This window comes from Leucoraja erinacea, unplaced genomic scaffold, assembly GCF_028641065.1.
Source record: "Leucoraja erinacea ecotype New England unplaced genomic scaffold, Leri_hhj_1 Leri_161S, whole genome shotgun sequence".
Lineage (NCBI taxonomy): Eukaryota > Metazoa > Chordata > Chondrichthyes > Rajiformes > Rajidae > Leucoraja > Leucoraja erinaceus.
In genome coordinates, this window is record NW_026575913.1 from 37,595 (window position 1) to 55,975 (window position 18,381).

The 18,381-nt window shown below is 44.4% G+C and overlaps 1 protein-coding gene across 1 annotated transcript; it reads left to right on the forward strand.

Annotated features, from left to right (window-relative positions):
- The first annotated feature begins 760 nt into the window (after positions 1–760).
- Positions 761–12,113, forward strand: LOC129716035 (probable G-protein coupled receptor 139). Its single transcript, XM_055665913.1, has 3 exons — positions 761–801; positions 1,257–1,296; positions 10,353–12,113. Exon 3 carries the CDS (start codon positions 10,361–10,363, stop codon positions 11,240–11,242), a length of 882 nt encoding a protein of 293 aa, XP_055521888.1. The 5' UTR covers positions 761–801; positions 1,257–1,296; positions 10,353–10,360; the 3' UTR covers positions 11,243–12,113.
- Positions 12,114–18,381: the final 6,268 nt, after the last annotated feature.

Sequence of the window (18,381 nt, forward strand, 5' to 3'; positions counted from 1 at the left end):
TATTGATTGTCTATTTATCACATTAAATTTATGGTTTTGACTTATCGTAAAACCGTATGGGGACTTGGCCAACGATCAGCATGAGATTTTTTCGAAGCTGGTCAAAAAGGCAACTATTCAAGAGCGAAGTGCGTGTGTATCATATGCACCGGGAGCGGACCAGTGAAATTCTTAATTGCAGCAGGAAAACATGTCTGCAACACGAACATTCTAGCGGTCAAACAGGACCATTAACAAAAATGCCACAAAAAATAAACATACAATAATAACTAGTACAAGGAATTAATTACCAGTCGTACAAGATAGCCGCAATAGTGCAAAGTCGAATTCAAATAATTCAAAGTTTTAGAATAAAGTGGAGGCCATTGGAGGACTGAGGTGAGAAAAACTTGTTCACCCAAAGAGTTGTGAATTTATGGAATTCCCTGCCCCAGAGGGCAGTGGAGACCAAATCACTGGATGGATTTCAGAGAGAGTTAGATGGAGCTCTAATGACTTGTGGAATCAAGGGATATGGGGAGAAGACAGGCACGGGTTATTGATTGGGGACGATCAATGAATTGCGGTGCTGGCTCGAAGGGCCGAATGGCCTCCCATTGCACCTGTTTTCTATGTTTCTATGTTTCAAAAGTGCAAACAAAATCGAAGTCAAGAGAAGATCTTTCTTGCCGAGGTAGTGGTTAATGTTGTATAGTCTGTTCAGGGACTTGATGTTTGTTGGGAAGAAGCGGTTCGTGCACCTGGTGATCACAGTTTTCGGCCTCTTCTACTTGGGATTACGCGGTATTTTCCGACCACAAGGTAACTGATCAAAACCTCTCCCTCTATGATCAGATTAGTCCGCTTGTTAAGACTGTAATATGTTTATATTGTGTTCCATTAGTTAGCGGATAGTGTTTTTATAGAACTGGTAGTACTCGGGATAAAGTTAATGTGGCTTATGAAAGGAAAAAGCTTAGAGATGTAGATTTGGTGGCAGAAGTTGAACAGCGAGGATGGAAAGCAAGAGTATATCTGGTCGGGGCGGGTTGTAGGGATTTCATAGCCCGGTCGATCCTGTCGCCATTTGGAGAGCTGGGAATTCGCGGACAGACTATGTTTCAGGCCGTAAAGGGAATGTCAGAGGCAGCAGAGCAAGGCAGGAGGTGGATTTGGTGGAGAAGAAACAGTGGCATTTGAGGCAGAAATGATATGTATAACACGCGGTAAGTGTATTTCTTTACAAGTGCATTCCGTGCTGGTGCTTGTTTTCACAGAGGCCCAGGACCGTTGGTGCAGTGGAGGAGGGTCAGGGCGGTGAGTATATAAATCGGGCGCGGGGCTTGTTTTCACAGAGGCCCAGGACCGTTGGTGAACAGTTTTACCGAAATCCGTAACGTTCCACACTCCATAGTGAGGGTTCTGGTGGAAGTCGCTGATTGGTGGAAGCAGACTAGAGGAAGCAGCTGATTGGGTGCAACATCAGGTTAGCATTTGTGCTTTCTGGTTAAAGGGGCAGTGCTTTAGTTAAGGTACAGTGGGTTAAAGGTGCAGTTCTTTAGTAAAGGTACAGTGAGCCAAGGGTACAGTGGGCTAAAGGTACAGTGCTTTTTGTTTATATAATAAAGGTGCAGTTTAAAGGTCACGAGGGAGCAGCTGTTGTGAGTCAGATACCTGCTGATTTCTCCCAGCAGTTTCTATTGTATTATACTGGTATCAGATCCAGGGTAAGGCGGGAGAATGACAGTCAGAGCAGCATACTGTTCTGGATGTCAGATGTGGGAGGTCATGGTGTCGGATGGCCCTCCAGACATCCACATCTGCTCCAGGTGCAGCGACATGGGGCTCCTAAGGGACCGTATTAGGATCCTGGAGCAGCAGCTCGATGACCTCGCTCTGATCAGGGAGAGTGAGGAGGTCATAGAGGGGAGTTATAGAGAGGTGGTCACTCCAAAACCACGGGAGAGAGACATGTGGGTCACGTTAAGGAAGGGCAAGGGGCAGAGGCAGGAACGAGTGAGTACTCCAATGTCGGTACACCTCGCAAATAAGTACTCCTGTTTGAGTACGGATGGGGGTGACAGCCTACCCGGGGATAGTGACAGCGGACGGGCCTCCAGCACAGAGACCGGCCCTGTTGCTCCAAAAGCTAGGGAAAAAAAGAGGGCCATAGTAATTGGGGACTCTATTGTTAGGGGGTCGGATAGGCGATTCTGTGGACGCAGTCGGGAGACCAGGATGGTGGTCTGCCTCCCTGGTGCCAAGGTCTCGGACGTGTCTCAACGCATCCAAGATATCCTTAAATCAGAGGGAGAGGAGCCTGAGGTCGTGGTACATATAGGTACCAATGACATAGGAAAAAAAGGGAAGAGGTCCTGAAGGGAGGATTTAGGGAGTTGGGAGGAGAGTTAAGAAAAAGGACCAAAAAGGTAACCATATCAGGATTACTGCCTGTGCCACGTGACAGTGAGAGTAGGAATGGAGCGAGGTGGAGGATAAATGCGTGGCTGAAAGACTGGTGCAGAGGGCAGGGATTCAAGTTCCTGGATCATTGGGACTTCTTTTGGGGAAGGTGGGACCTGTACAGAAAGGATGGGTTGCACTTGAACCCGAGGGGGACCAATATCCTAGCGGGGAAATTTGCAAAGGCAGCTGGGGAGACTTTAAACTAGAATGGTTGGGGCGAGGGACTCAAATAGCGAAAGGTAGTAGACAGAATGGGAGGCAGGAAACAGAAATGGGAAGCACTCGGACGCAAGAGGAGAAAGAAAAAAAAGGAAATAAACAGAGAATAAGAGACGGGGGTTTTCTTAAATGTGCATATTTTAATGCTAGGAGCATTGTAAGAAAGGTTGATGAGCTTAGAGTCTGGATAGACACCTGGAAGTATGATGTTGTGGCGATCAGTGAAACGTGGTTGCAGGAGGGCTGTGATTGGAAACTAAATATTCCAGGATTTCGCTGCTTCAGGTGTGATAGAATTGGAGGGGCAAGAGGTGGAGGTGTTGCATTGCTAGTCAGGGAAGATATTACAGCAGTGCTTTGGCAGGATAGATTGGAGGGCTCATCTAGGGAGGCTATTTGGGTGGAATTGAGAAGTGGGAAAGGTGTAGCAACTCTTATAGGGGTGTATTATAGACCGCCAAACGGGGAACGAGAATTGGAAGAGCAAATATGTAAGGAGATAGCAGATATTAGTAGTAAGCACAAGGTAGTGATTGTGGGAGATTTCAACTTTCCACACATAGACTGGGAAACACATTCTGTAAATGGGCTGGATGGGTTGGAGTTTGTAAAATGTGTGCAGGATAGTTTTTTGCAGCAATACATAGAGGTACCTACTAGAGGAGGGGCAGTGCTGGACCTCCTGTTAGGAAATGAGATGGGACAGGTGGCGGAGGTATGCGTTGGGGAGCACTTCGGGTCCAGTGATCACAATACCATTAGTTTCAAGATAATTATGGAGAGGGTCAGAACTGGACCTAGGGTTGAGATTTTTGATTGGAGAAAGGCTAACTTTGATGCGATGCGAGATGATTTAAAAGGAGTGAACTGGGACATTTTGTTTTATGGGAAAGATGTAGAAGAGAAATGGAGGACATTTAAAGGGGAAATTTTAGGAGTACAGAATCTTTATGTTCCTGTTCGGTTGAAAGGAAACAGTAAAAATTGGAAAGAGCCCTGGTTTTCAAGGGAAATTGGACATCTTGTTCGGAAAAAGAGGGAGATCTACAATAATTATAGGCAGCATGAAGTAAATGAGGTGCTTGAGGAGTATGAGGAATGTAAAAAGAATCTTAAGAAAGAAATTAGAAAAGCTAAAAGAAGATATGAGGTTGCTTTGGCAAGTAAGGTGAAAGTCAATCCAAAGGGTTTCTACAGCTATATTAATAGCAAAAGGATAACGAGGGATAAAATTGGTCCATTGGAGAGACAGAGTGGACAGCTATCTGCAGAGCCAAAAGAGATGGGGGAGATATTGAACAATTTTTTTTTTCTTCGGTATTCACCAAGGAGAAGGATATTGAATTATGTGAGGTAAGGGAAACTAGTAGAGTAGCTATGGATACTATGAGGTTCAAAGTAAAAGAAGTACTGACACTTTTGAAAAATATAAAAGTGGATAAGTCTCCAGGTCCTGACAGGATATTCCCTAGGACATTGAGGGAAGTTAGTGTAGAAATAGCCGGGGCTATGACAGAAATATTTCAAATGTCATTAGAAACGGGAATAGTCCCCGAGGATTGGCGTACTGCGCATGTTGTTCCATTGTTTAAAAAGGGTTCTAAGAGTAAACCTAGCAATTATAGACCTGTTAGTTTGACTCCAGTGGTGGGCAAATTAATGGAAAAGATACTTAGAGACAATATATATAAGCATCTAGATAAACAGGGTCTGATTAGGAACAGTCAACATGGATTTGTGCCTGGAAGGTCATGTTTGACTAATCTTCTTAAATTTTTTGAAGAGGTTACTAGGGAAATTGACGAGGGTAAAGCAGTGGATGTTGTCTATATGGACTTTAGTAAGGCCTTTGACAAGGTTCCTCATGGAAGGTTGGTTAAGAAGGTTCAACTGTTGGGTATAAATGCAGGAATAGCAAGATGGATTCAACAGTGGCTGAATGGGAGAAGCCAGAGGGTAATGGTGGATGGCTGTTTATCGGGTTGGAGGCAGGTGACTAGTGGGGTGCCTCAGGGATCTGTGTTGGGTCCTTTGTTGTTTGTCATGTACATCAATGATCTGGATGAAGGTGTGGTAAATTGGATTAGTAAGTATGCAGATGATACTAAGATAGGGGGTGTTGTGGATAATGAAGAGGATTTCCAAAGTCTACAGAGTGATTTAGGCCATTTGGAAAAATGGGCTGAAAGATGGCAGATGGAGTTTAATGCTGATAAATGTGAGGTGCTACACCTTGGCAGGACAAATCAAAATAGGACGTACATGGTAAATGGTAGGGAATTGAAGAATACAGTTGAACAGAGGGATCTGGGTATAACCGTGCATAGTTCCTTGAAGGTGGAATCTCATATAGATAGGGTGGTAAAGAAAGCTTTTGGTATGCTAGCCTTTATAAATCAGAGCATTGAGTATAGAAGCTGGGATGTAATGTTAAAATTGTACAAGGCATTGGTGAGACCAAATCTGGAGTATGGGGTACAATTTTGGTCGCCAAATTATAGGAAGGATGTCAACAAAATAGAGAGAGTACAGAGGAGATTTACTAGAATGTTGCCTGGGTTTCAACAACTAAGTTACAGAGATAGGTTGAATAAGTTAGGTCTTTATTCTCTGGAGCGCAGAAGGTTAAGGGGGGACCTGATAGAGGTCTTTAAAATGATGAGAGGGATAGACAGAGTTGATGTGGACAAGCTTTTCCCTTTGAGAATAGGGAAGATTCAAACAAGGGGACATGACTTCAGAATTAAGGGACAGAAGTTTAGGGGTAATATGAGGGGGAACTTCTTTACGCAGAGAGTGGTGGCGGTGTGGAATGAGCTCCCAGTGGAAGTGGTGGAGGCAGGTTCATTGGTATCATTTAAAAATAAATTGGATAGGCATATGGATGAGAAGGGAATGGAGGGTTATGGTACGAGTGCAGGCAGGTGGGACTAAGGGGAAAAAAATTTGTTCGGCATGGACTTGTAGGGCCGAGATGGCCTGTTTCCGTGCTGTAATTGTTATATGGTTATATGGTTATATAGGTGTATCCCGGTTTTATATTTAGGCTTGATATTTGTGGCGCGACGATTGTTTCTTCTTAGGTACACAAAAAAGCTGGAGAAACTCAGCGGGTGCAGCAGCATCTATGGAGCGAAGGAAATAGGTAACGTTTCAGGCCGAAACCCTTCTTCAGACTGATCGGGGGCGGGGGTGGGCGGGGACAAGAGAGGAAAAAGGAGGAGGAGCCCGAAGGCTGGGGGATGGGAGGAGACAGCAAGGACTAACAAAAGTGGGAGAATTCGATGTTCATGCCCCCAGGATGCAGACTCCCCAAACCAAAGATCCTATAGGAAAGCAAGACAGACTACTACTGCTAAATGCAATGGACTGACGTGTAGTACGCTATGGAGGGGATCATGGGCATTTTTCCACGCCCATTTTAGCAACCTGAGCCTACCTAACCCGACCCGACTCGCACTGTAATCAATGTTGCGGGGCAACAGTTTGTGTGGGTCAGATTCATAAATCTGTCAGTTCAAACTTCTTGTCAAGAATAAAATTTGATTCTGGTAATTGTCTTTTTTAATGTTTTTTAAATCATTTCTTTTTAAATGGCTCACAAGCAGTGTTTGAGTTGATTTTGTAGTAACCGGAACCGACCCGACTCGCAGGGTGATTGACAGGGGGGGACTTTTTGTGCGTGATATAGGGTTAGATTCATAATTCTGTTAGTTCATAATTCTGTTGATTCTTGTTAAAGAATAAAATGTTTATAAACACACATACATGAAAATTATATAAATGTATATAACACACACAATTATATTTCTTCTAATCCAATAATGAACTTTATTTCAGACTAGACAAGGGACATTAAATAAGAAACATTGTAAATAAGAAACATTGTAAACCTCCCTGCAACTTCACACACACTAGGCCTTATCCCCCCCGGCACTCTCTCGCCTGCCCCCTTACTACAATGTCCCCCCTCCTATGCCCCTCTCCTCGCTGCCCCGGACCCCGCACTCCTTCTCCCCGCTGCCCCGCACTCTCTCTCCCCGCTGCCCCGCGCCCCGCACTCTCTCTCCCCGCTGCCCCGGGCCCCGCACTCTCTCTCCCCGCTGCCCCGCACTCTCTCTCCCCGCTGCCCCGGGCCCCGCACTCTCTCTCCCCGCTGCCCCGCTCTCTCTCTCCCCGCTGCCCCGCACTCTCTCTCCCCGCTGCCCCGCACTCTCTCTCCCCGCTGCCCCGCACTCTCTCTCCCCGCTGCCCCGGGCCCGCACTCTTTCTCCTCGCTGCGGATCCAATCTTTTGGCCGGGAAGGCGGGAGCAAGAAAGCGGAACAAGATGGCGGAGTCAGGTTGCTAAAATGTGTCCTATAATCACCCATGAATCCGCCCATGAGCGTACCTCACGTTTGCGTGAGAGTAATCCATCTTGCTTTGCTATAAGATCTTTGCCCCAAACGGAATATGAGGTGCTGTTCCTCCAATTTCCGGTGCTGCTCACTGTGGGCATGGAGGAGACCCAGGACATGGAGGTCGGAGATGGAGTGGGAGGGGGAGTTGAAGTGCTGAGCCACCGGGAGGTCAGCTTGGTTATTGCGGACCGAGCGAAGGTGTTCGGCGAAACGATCGCCGAACATATCGGTGAGATACTATATCGGTGAGACCAAGCGGAGGTTGGGCGATCGTTTCGCCGAACACCTTCGCTCGGTCCGCAATAACCAAGCTGACCTCCCGGTGGCTCAGCACTTCAACTCCCCCTCCCACTCCGTCTCCGACCTCTCTGTCCTGGGTCTCCTCCATGGCCCCAGCGAGCAGCACCGGAAATTGGAGGAACAGCACCTCATATTCCGTTTGGGGAGTCTGCATCCTGGGGGCATGAACATCGAATTCTCCCCATTTTGTTAGTCCTTGCTGTCTCCTCCCCTTCCTCAGTCCCCCTGCTGTCTCCTCCCATCCCCCAGCCTTCGGGCTCCTCCTCCTTTTTCCTTTCTTGTTCCCGCCCACCCCCGCCCCCGATCAGTCTGAAGAAGGGTTTCGGCCGAAACGTTACCTATTTCCTTCGCTCCATAGATGCTGCTGCACCCGCTGAGTTTCTCCAGCTTTTTTGTGTACCTTCGATTCTCCAGCATCTGCAGTTGCTTCTTAAACAGATTGTTTCTTCTTATTGCGTATGGTGTACACAGCCTAAAGTTGTGGGACAACTTGTTCTATTTGATCTTATTTGATTGTGCACACCAGGTTGATTGCATTCGGCGACAGAGGGCGGACCACGTGAAGGTTGCAATCTTCCACCCCGACGATTATTTGCCGGAGGGTTAGGATAAGTGTTTGAAAGGATGCGAGTGCTTAGCAACTGTTTGAGTGCTGAAATAATATTCTGTAGTTTCCGTTACTAAGTAGATTTAGCATAGTTAGCTGCTTAGTAGTGCACACTTGTAGCATAGGCGGCGAGCGCATGTTATGACTGGGGCGTACTGGCACGCTAGAACTAACTGTTCAACATTCCCGACATGTCGGGGTCCGAACTCAGCGAAACACCAGTGAAGTGACGTGCCCATTTGATATCCCGATTATATACTAGAATCTACAAGCTTAGATGTTGTGTGCGTGTTAATATGTAGACATTGCTTATTACTTAATATGGAGTTAGTTTATGTCCTTCAATATAAGTGCTTACAAACAGTTTAAATATTACTATGGAATTGGGCTTGGATTTCATATCGCTTAAACGCTTATCCTGGTGTTATAGCTTTGTGCTTTAATAGTAATTTAAGTTCAATATTTCTTATTTCGAAGTTGAAGTTGAAGTGGTCTGATTGCTTTCCCTTGTCAAAACGACGCTGTTTACTGCTTCCACTTTGTAACTCTGCTGGCTAATAGCACGCGAGCAAGCCTGAAAGTAGCTGTAGGAGGTGAGGCCGGCAATATGTTGAGCTAACTAGCCGTTCGTTTTACATGGTATCACACGTTTTGAGAAATAAAATGTCCCTAAGTTAAGTCTGAGATCAACAGAATAGGACAAACATAGAAACATAGAAAATAGGTGCAGGAGTAGGACATTCGGCCCTTTGAGTCTGCACCGCCATTCCATATGATCATGGCTGATCATCCAACTCAGTATCCTGTACCTGCCTTCTCTCCATACCCCCTGACCCCTTTACCACAAGAGCCACATCTAATTCCCTCTTAAATATAGCCAATGAGCTGGCCTCAACTACCTTTTGTGGCAGATAATTCCACAGATTCTCCACTCTCTGTGTGAAAATTTTTTTCTCATCTCGGTCCTAAAACACTTCCCCCTTATCCTTAAACTGCGACCCTTGTTCTGGACTTCCTTGGGAACATTGGGAACAATCTTCCTGCATCTAGTCTGTCCAACCCCTTAAGAGTTTGGTGTGTTTCCATTTGATCACCCCTCAAACTTCTAAATTCTAGCGAGTACAAGCCGAGTCTATCCAGTCGTTCTTCATATGAAAGTCCTGACATCCCAGGAATCAGTCTGGCGAACTTTCTATGTACTTCCTCTATGGCAAGAATGTCTTTTCTCAGATTAGGAGACCAAAACTGTACGCAATACGCCAGGTGTGGTCTCACCAAGGCCCTGTACAACTGCAGTAGAACCTCCCTGCTCCTATACCAAATCATTTTGCTATGAATGCTAACATACCATTCGCTTTCTTCACTGCCTGCTGCACCTGCATGCCTAATTTCAATGACTGGTGTACCATGACACCCAGGTCTCGTTGCATCTCCCCTTTTCCTAATCGGCCACCATTCAGATAATAGTCTACTTTCCTGTTCTTGCCACCAAAGTGGATAACCTCACAATTATCCACATTATATTGCATCTGCCATGCATTTTCCCACTCACCCAACCTATCCAAGTCACCTTGAAGCCTCCTAGCATCCTCCTCACAGCTTACATTCCCCCCAGCTTTGTGTCATCCGCAAACTTGGAGATGTTGCATTAAATTCCCTCTTCCCAATCATTAATATATATTGTAAATAGCTGGGGTCCCATCACTGAGCCTTGCGGTACCCCACTAGTCACTGCCTGCCATTTTGAAAATGACCCGTTTACTCCTACTCTTTGCTTCCTGTCTGCCAGCCAGTTCTCTATCCACATCAATACTGAACCCCCAATACCGTGTGGTTTAAGTTTGCATTCTAATCTCTTATGTGGAACCTTGTCGAAAGCCTTCTGAATGTCCAGATATAACACATCCACTGGTGGACAAGGTACAGGGCAGCGTCATTATTGGGTATGTTGTAGTTTACAGGTGAAGACTATTTTCACCCTGACATAATTTCTGCCTTGGATGCAGGTCACTCAAGACACATTATTCTGCAAATTGTTTTGTACACCTGTGAATCTTTGAGTTCCACTGGCTTAGGAATCGAAAAATACATCTAAGAGGGAGGAAGTAAAGGAGAATTGAAATGACAGTTAATAGGTATAACCGGTCACTTTTCGGTTCTAAATAGCTGCTTACTATCTACAAATGCCGACTTTCTACACTGTGAATTGCAGCGTAATAATATGATTGACAACGTAAAACCCAGTGAATAAAAACACCGCCGTCGGCTATCCACTCTTGCCATGTAATATAGTGAAAGGTAAATCATAAGATTGGAGATATCTCTGTCGACTGACCCTTGAAGAACCTGTGTAATTATACTTTTGTTGTCTTTTCGCAGCTAATCTGATGGCGATAGTGATTCTCTGCCGCAGAAATTGCGGTCTATCGAAATGCATCACGCGTTACTTGGTCTACATGGCAACTGCCGATCTAATGGTTCTGATATTTGAAGTGGTTTTGTATGAGATAAAAGATGTCTATTGGCCAAATTCATTTCTCAATTATACTCCTATTTGCAGCGTTAATCTGGCGCTGTTGTTCTTTTCTATTGATTGTTCGGTCTGGTTAACTGTGGCGTTCACCTTTGACCGACTTATAGCTATTATTTGCCAGTCGCTGCGAACAAAATACTGCACCGAGAAGATGGCGTCAATGGTCATTGCAATTGTATGTTTTGTGAGCGTGCTGGAAAACATTCCCATCTTCTTTATTTATGATCCTCGGGAAATACTTGATGGCCAGCCATGGTCCTGTTATGTAAAGTCAAGCTTCTACACCGCCCCAATGTGGATCGCATTCTTATGGTTGGAAACCATTTTATGCCCATTTGCACCTTTCGTTTTGATCATGCTCCTTAATTCTCTGACTATCAGGCATATCGTACGGGCTAATAGAGTGAGGAGCGCTCTCCGAGGAACCAATCACACAGATACAGAAATTGATAACCGGAGGAAGTCAATCATATTATTGTTGGCAATTTCAGGCAATTTTATACTCTTATGGATGGTGCTTTTCATTTGTTACCTGTTTGTACATTTTACCGACACTCAGTTTCTAGAAGCAAATTACAATGATCCTTTCACCATTGCGGAACAATCCGGATATATGCTGAGGTGCTTAAGTGCATGCACAAATACTTTTATTTATGCAGTGTCTCAGGGTAAATTCAGAGAGGAATTGAAGCATATAGTTAAGCGTCCACTAAGTATATTCATCGGTTTAAAATAAATCATTTATTTTAATCACCTGGAGTGAACTTGTTGTTCACGCAGCACATCAACATGAGCCCCCAAAGGAAAGTCGGACAGACAACGTCCCTCACATATCATTCGGCACCTCCAACACTAGACCATTTCACCTTGAATGAGAATGTTTGCGATGGTATTCCTACTTTCCTACATTCTACCGACATTTTGTCCAATTATGTGAAACATTATCGATTTTCAGGTCAAAATAAAATAAATTCGACAAGATTAATCGCAGTTTTGTATTGTTCTAATCGCTGTACCTCTAACAAATCCCTTCAATTCAATTTCTGTAAGTAACGTACTTTGAAAAGTTCTGAATAAAATATTTCTATCAATGGACCATTTGGGAGAATTGTTACACACGCGTTCAATACTTCAAAAGCTGAGATCATATATGATTTGAAGTGAATCGAGAATCACAACTTAATTGACAGAAGTACACGGTGACTCACAAATGCCATTTGATTCCATCGGGTGTTGTGGGATGTACAAATAAGGAACTGCAAATGCTGGTTTACACAAACTGACAAAAGAATGCTAGAGTAACTCAACGGGTCAGACAATATTTCTGGAGAACATGGATAGATGACGTTTCAGATCGAGACCCTGCTTCAACTGGTGTTGTGGGATGTTGAAATGCATGAATGTGCGGACAGTGGCGTATGTTTCTCATTAACGATTGTATATGGGATGTATAAAATATAATCTGTGTCCGAAACATATGACATTTTAATGTTGGAATCAACCTATCAATGACTACGGGCGAGATATGCTTGGATATCAACAAGGTAGGTGGGCTTTGGAGGCAACTGTGTGGATGATGGTGTATGAATTCATCGTGTACTGCCAACAATATCAGTGGACGGGCGAAACTGAGGGGACCTGTCTTCACGAAGATGCAGTACAGAACGCCACAGGAGATCTCTTCTCCCTGTGGCTGTCAAACTACAAACCCTCCCAAAGCAAAAACAAAAACAGATAGTCGATTTTATTTGTGAAAATTTAAAAAATACCATTAGTTTGAACAAGAATGAATAGAAATTTTGGAGGGAATGTATCTGGGTCTCCAGGTAGAATGTTAACACAGGGCATAATATAGATGAGACAATTAATGCGCATGTCAGAAAGATAGTCATGGCAATTTGACCAAAATAATTATTTCGCAAACTAAATTGATTCTTAAATATGATATTCGTGTGATGTAAATTAGTAGGTTTCTAGATGTGGAATTTGATCGCGAAAATTGTAATTAATGTTCTAACGGTAAGGATATTTTAACGGCTGCTTGTTCCACACACTTACCGCACTTTGTGTGAAAATGACATCCCTCAGGTTCATATTACACCTCCATCCCTCCCCCCCCCCCCCCTTCCCCCTCACATTAAATCGTTTTCCTCTGGTTCCCTATTCCCCTAACCTGGGCAGGAGATTAATTGCGTCTACCCGATCTATTCCTCTCATTATTTTGTACACCTCGAAAAAATCACAGCTCATCGTCCTCCAATCAAAGGAATAGAGTCGTAGCCTGCTCATCTTCTCCCTATACGTCAGGTCCTCGGGTCATAGTCTTATCCTCGTAAATCTTCTCTGCACCCTTTACAGCTTGACAACATATTTCCTGTAACTTGTGCTCAAAACGGAACACAATACTCTAAATGCTGCTCCACCAACGTCTCATACAACTGCAACATAACCTCACACTTCTATATTGAATTGTCAGACTGATGAAGGTCATGGTGCCAACAGCTAAAATCCTTTTTGACCACCTTATCTCGCTATGAATTATGTATAGTTACTTCTAGATCCCTCTGCTCACCCACGCTGCCCAGAGCTCTGCCGTTCAGTGTGCAGGTTCTGCCCACGTTAGTGCTCCCAAAACATCACAGCTCGCATCTCTCTCTATTAAATTCCACCAACCATTCCACAGTCCACCTTTCCAACCGATCAAGACCCTACTGCAATTTTTGACAATTATCTTTGCTATCTACAATACCATCTGCAAACATCTCATGCCATGTACGTTCTCATACAAATTATTGATATAGATGACAAACAGCAAAGGGCCCAGCACCACAGCACTAGTTCAGGTCTCCAGTCACGAAAAGCAACCTTCCGCCATCACCATCTGTCTCCGCCCATGGTTTACTTTCTATCCATGCTGCTATCTCTCATTGAATCCGATGGGATCTAACCTTCAAACAATATGGAACGTTTCACAAATATGCGCAGGGCCTTGCGAGACAACGTTTCGTGTCTAAACCTTTCTTCAGACTGAAACATGGAGAAAGACAGAACCCATTTAGCCTATCTTCAGCTGTTGAAGGGTTCCGACCCGAAACGTCACCCATTGCTTTTTATCCCGATGTTCTACCTGACCCGCAAAGTTACTCCTGAATAGTGTTCCTGTTCTCTGCTATTTTCATAATTCGTGTTCTGAATCTGTTTGGGCCTTAAACATTGCTATTTGAGTTTCCGCTGATTTTGCTTGCTCCAGCTTTCGAAGACAGAGATTAGCATAGAAATATTAATGGCGTGTCAGTCTTTCATTCAAAACATAACTCTCTTCCGACTGCACTCATGCCCCTCGGAGGATGTAGTTTTCCGTCGGTGCAAAACAGGAGAATATTCAGGTAAAGCTGTCTGGTTCACGTATTAACCAGCGCCTTCATCAGCTTATCAAAATGTTCAAATCACTGGCGGTTCCAAATCATTCTTAATGAGCCGAAGCTGCTGGTTACGCGTCCCATTCCAGTTAAAATGTTTCTAACAATATGGTACGAGGTTGATTGATATCCAGAAAGATGTCAGGATGAAGAATCCCGTAATTTCCATTCCACCTGGAATCATTTTAATACAGTTACATTAAATGTAACACAATTTAAAAAAAAATCAACTGCGAAGCGCCGACGAGGTGAATGGCATGCTCGTAAAAGCAAGTTCCGAAAACGATTTAATCTGCTTGCATCAGCCGTGTGGCGCAATGGGGAAGGTGATTGATTTTTGTAGCAAGAGTTGCGGCGATAGCTGCACGGCCAGTTGCAATTCCGTGTACTTGATATTATTGTAGATTGTGTTTTTCACAGTGAATTGTAGAACCATTATGAATGTTGTCGAGCAATGGTATATCGGAGTACAGGTACATAGTTCCCCAAAATTGGCGTCAGAGTTAGATAGGTTGGTCAAAGAGACCTTCGGTACTTTGGCCTTCGTCAGACAAGGTGTTGAATGTACCGTAATCCTTAACCCCATGAGCTTCCCTCTACTAACACTTCCGTCCGGTGGGACATATGCTCATCCTCCAATTCTTCTCTTTCGACTCCTCTCACTTTCTTCAATTGAAAGGTGTAGCCATGGGCACTCGCTTGGGTTCCAGCTATGCCAAGGTTTTTTCTTGGTTACGACAAGCAGTTGGTTACGACCTACGTTTTCATGAGGATCTCGCCCCTGTTCTTTGCCAATATTATGTTGCACGGGGTCTTCTGCATTCATAGATTTAACCTCCATTTTAACGAAAATTGAAGCATCAACACAGGATCGAATTAACCACTTTATAAACTACAAAACAAAGAGGCTCCGATCTCAAAAGCAGGTGAACGGCATCGCCAAAGCAACTGTCCGAGCAGAAGTGAACAGATGTCATGGAAACGCCATTTGCGAACATGACCAGTAGGTGACTTTGGCGTACAGGTATAGACTATGAAACAAATGCAAAAAACTCAAATGGACGAAACGGACGAAGGCGTCACATTCTGGAGTATCCGAATCCCATACAATTAGATAAAGTGAAAATGATTATGCTGTTCTCCAATAACTGAAGGTACCCATCCGAGGATGAGAGAGATAAGGAAATGATAAGAATGGTAGGGAATTGAAGAATACAGTTGAACAGAGGGATCTGGGAATAACCGTGCATAGTTCCTTGAAGGTGGAATCTCATATAGATAAGGTGCCGAACAACTTTTTTTCCCTTAGTCCCACCTGCCTGCACTCATACCATAACCCTCCATTCCCTTCTCATCCATATGCCTATCCAATTTATTTTTAAATGATACCAACGAACCTGCCTCCACCACTTCCACTGGAAGCTCATTCCACACCGCTACCACTCTCTGAGTAAAGAAGTTCCCCCTCATGTTACCCCTAAACGTCTGTCCCTTAATTCTGAAGTCATGTCCTCTTGTTTGAATCTCCCCTATTCTCAAAGGGAAAAGCTTGTCCACATCAACTCTGTCTATCCCTCTCATCATTTTAAAGTCCTCTATCAAGTCCCCCTTAACCTTCTGTGTTCCAGAGAATAAAGACCTAACTTATTCAACCTATCTCTGTAACTTAGTTGTTGAAACTTATACACAACAGACACCCATGACTGTACACCAATACACAGCACAAACCGGATCATTAAGTTTGCGGATGACACAACTGTGGTGGGGCTGATAAATAAAAACGACGAGTCTGCCTAACGAGATGAAGTCCAAAAACTGACTGTCTGGTGCACTAAAAATAACCTGGTACTCAACCCAACAAAAACAAAAGAACTGGTTATTGACTTCAGGAGGAGGAGAGAGGAACCTGCTCCTCTCTACATCAAAGGAGACATGGAAACATAGAAACATAGAAATTAGGTGCAGGAGTAGGCCATTCGGCCCTTCGAGCCTGCACCGTCATTCAATATGATCATGGCTGATCATCCAACTCAGTATCCCGTACCTGCCTTCTCTCCATACCCTCTGATCCCCTTAGCCACAAGGGCCACATCTAACTCCCTCTTAAATATAGCCAATGAACTGGCCTCGACTACCCTCTGTGGCAGAGAGTTCCAGAGATTCACCACTCTCTGTGTGAAAAAAGTTCTTCTCATCTCGGTTTTAAAGGATTTCCCCCTTATCCTTAAGCTGTGACCCCTTGTCCTGGACTTCCCCAACATCGGGAGCAATCTTCCTGCATCTAGCCTGTCCAACCCCTTAAGAATTTTGTAAGTTTCTATAAGATCCCCTCTCAATCTCCTAAATTCTAGAGAGTATAAACCAAGTCTATCCAGTCTTTCTTCATAAGACAGTCCTGACATCCCAGGAATCAGTCTGGTGAACCTTCTCTGCACTCCCTCTATGGCAATAATGTCCTTCCTCAGATTTGGAGACCAAAACTGTACTAAATACTCCAGGTGTGGTCTCACCAAGACCCTGTACAACTGCAGTAGAACCTCCCTGCTCCTATACTCAAATCCTTTTGCTATGAAAACTAACATACCATTCGCTTTCTTCACTGCCTGCTGCACCTGCATGCCTACTTTCAATGACTGGTGTACCATGACACACAGGTCTCGCTGCATCTCGCCTTTTCCTAGTCGGCCACCATTTAGATAATAGTCTGCTTTCCTGCTTTTGCCACCAAAATGGATAACCTCACATTTATCCACATTATACTGCATCTGCCAAACATTTGCCCACTCACCCAGCCTATCCAAGTCACCTTGCAGTCTCCTAGCATCCTCCTCACAGCTAACACTGCCCCCCAGCTTAGTGTCATCCGCAAACTTATTGCCTTCAATTCCCTCATCCAGATCATTAATATATATTGTAAATAGCTGGGGTCCCAGCACTGAGCCTTGCGGTACCCCACTAGTCACTGCCTGCCATTGTGAAAAGGACCCGTTTACTCCTACTCTTTGCTTCCTGTTTGCCAGCCAGTTCTCTATCCACATCAATACTGAACCCGCAATGCCATGTGCTTTAAGTTTGTGTACTAATCTCTTATGTGGGACCTTGTCGAAAGCCTTCTGGAAGTCCAGATACACCACATCCACTGGTTCTCCCCTATCCACGCTACTAGTTACATCCTCGAAATATTCTATAAGATTCGTCAGACATGATTTACCTTTCGTAAATCCATGCTGACCTTGTCCAATGATTTCACCACTTTCCAAATGTGCTGCTATCCCATCTTTAATTACTGACTCTAGCAGTTTCCCCACTACCAATGTTAGACTAACTGGTCTGTAATTCCCCGTTTTCTCTCTCTCTCCCTTCTTAAAAAGTGGGGTAATGTTTGCTACCCGCCAATCCTCAGGAACTACTCCAGAATCTAAAGAGTTTTGAAAGATTATTACTAATGCATCCACTATTTCTGGAGCTACGTCCTTAAGTACTCTGGGATGCAGCCTATCTGGCCCTGGGGATTTATCGGCCTTTAATCCATTCAATTTACCCAACACCACTTCCCGGCTAACCTGGATTTCACTCAATTCCTCCAACACCTTTGACCCGCCGTCTCCTGCTATTTCAGGCAAATTATTTATGTCTTCCTTATGGCGGAGAGAGTCACTGACTTTAAGTTCCTGGGAATATACATCTCCAAGGACCTCAAATTGCAAATGAACACCGTCACTCTCGTGAAGAATTCACAGCAGCGGCTGTATTTGCTGAGGTCTCTGCGGAGACACATCAAGCAGGCCACATCCCACCCTGCCAATCACCTTTTCACTCTGCTACCCTCTGGGAGGCGATACAGGTCTCTGAATGCTCGCACCGGTAGACTAAAAAATAGTTTCTACCCATGTGCGACAAAATAACGTAATTCTAACAGGGAACACTGGGGAAGCACAATATAATTCGGGGTGCAAGATAATGCGCAATACCCTTTTAAAATATTTTTAATACCTATTTATTATGTGGATTTTGTGTCAATGGCTGTTGTGTTTTGTTCTTTTCAAACGAAAGAGATGCAATGGAATTTCGTTGCCTCCTTTTGGGAATGGAGGAGGCCCTGGTCGGAAAAGTCAGCATGGGCACGGGAAGGTTAATGAAAATGATTAACAACCGGAAGATCCAGCAGGTCTTACAGACCGTGTGCAACAAAACGGACGCCTGGTCTAGGTTTACACTTGGCGATGTAAACCAGGCCACAGCCAGCGGGAGCACAGAATGCAGTACCATGAAATTAGAATAGGTGCACGTGAACCTCTGTCTCACAGAGAAGGGATGCTCGGGTCCATGAATAGATCGGTGATATAGTCAAGTCAAGTCACATTTATTTATATAGCACATTTAAAAACAACTCTCGTTGGCCAAAGTGCTATATTACTAATAGTCTGATCTTGACAGCTTTTGGCTTGCTGTGGTG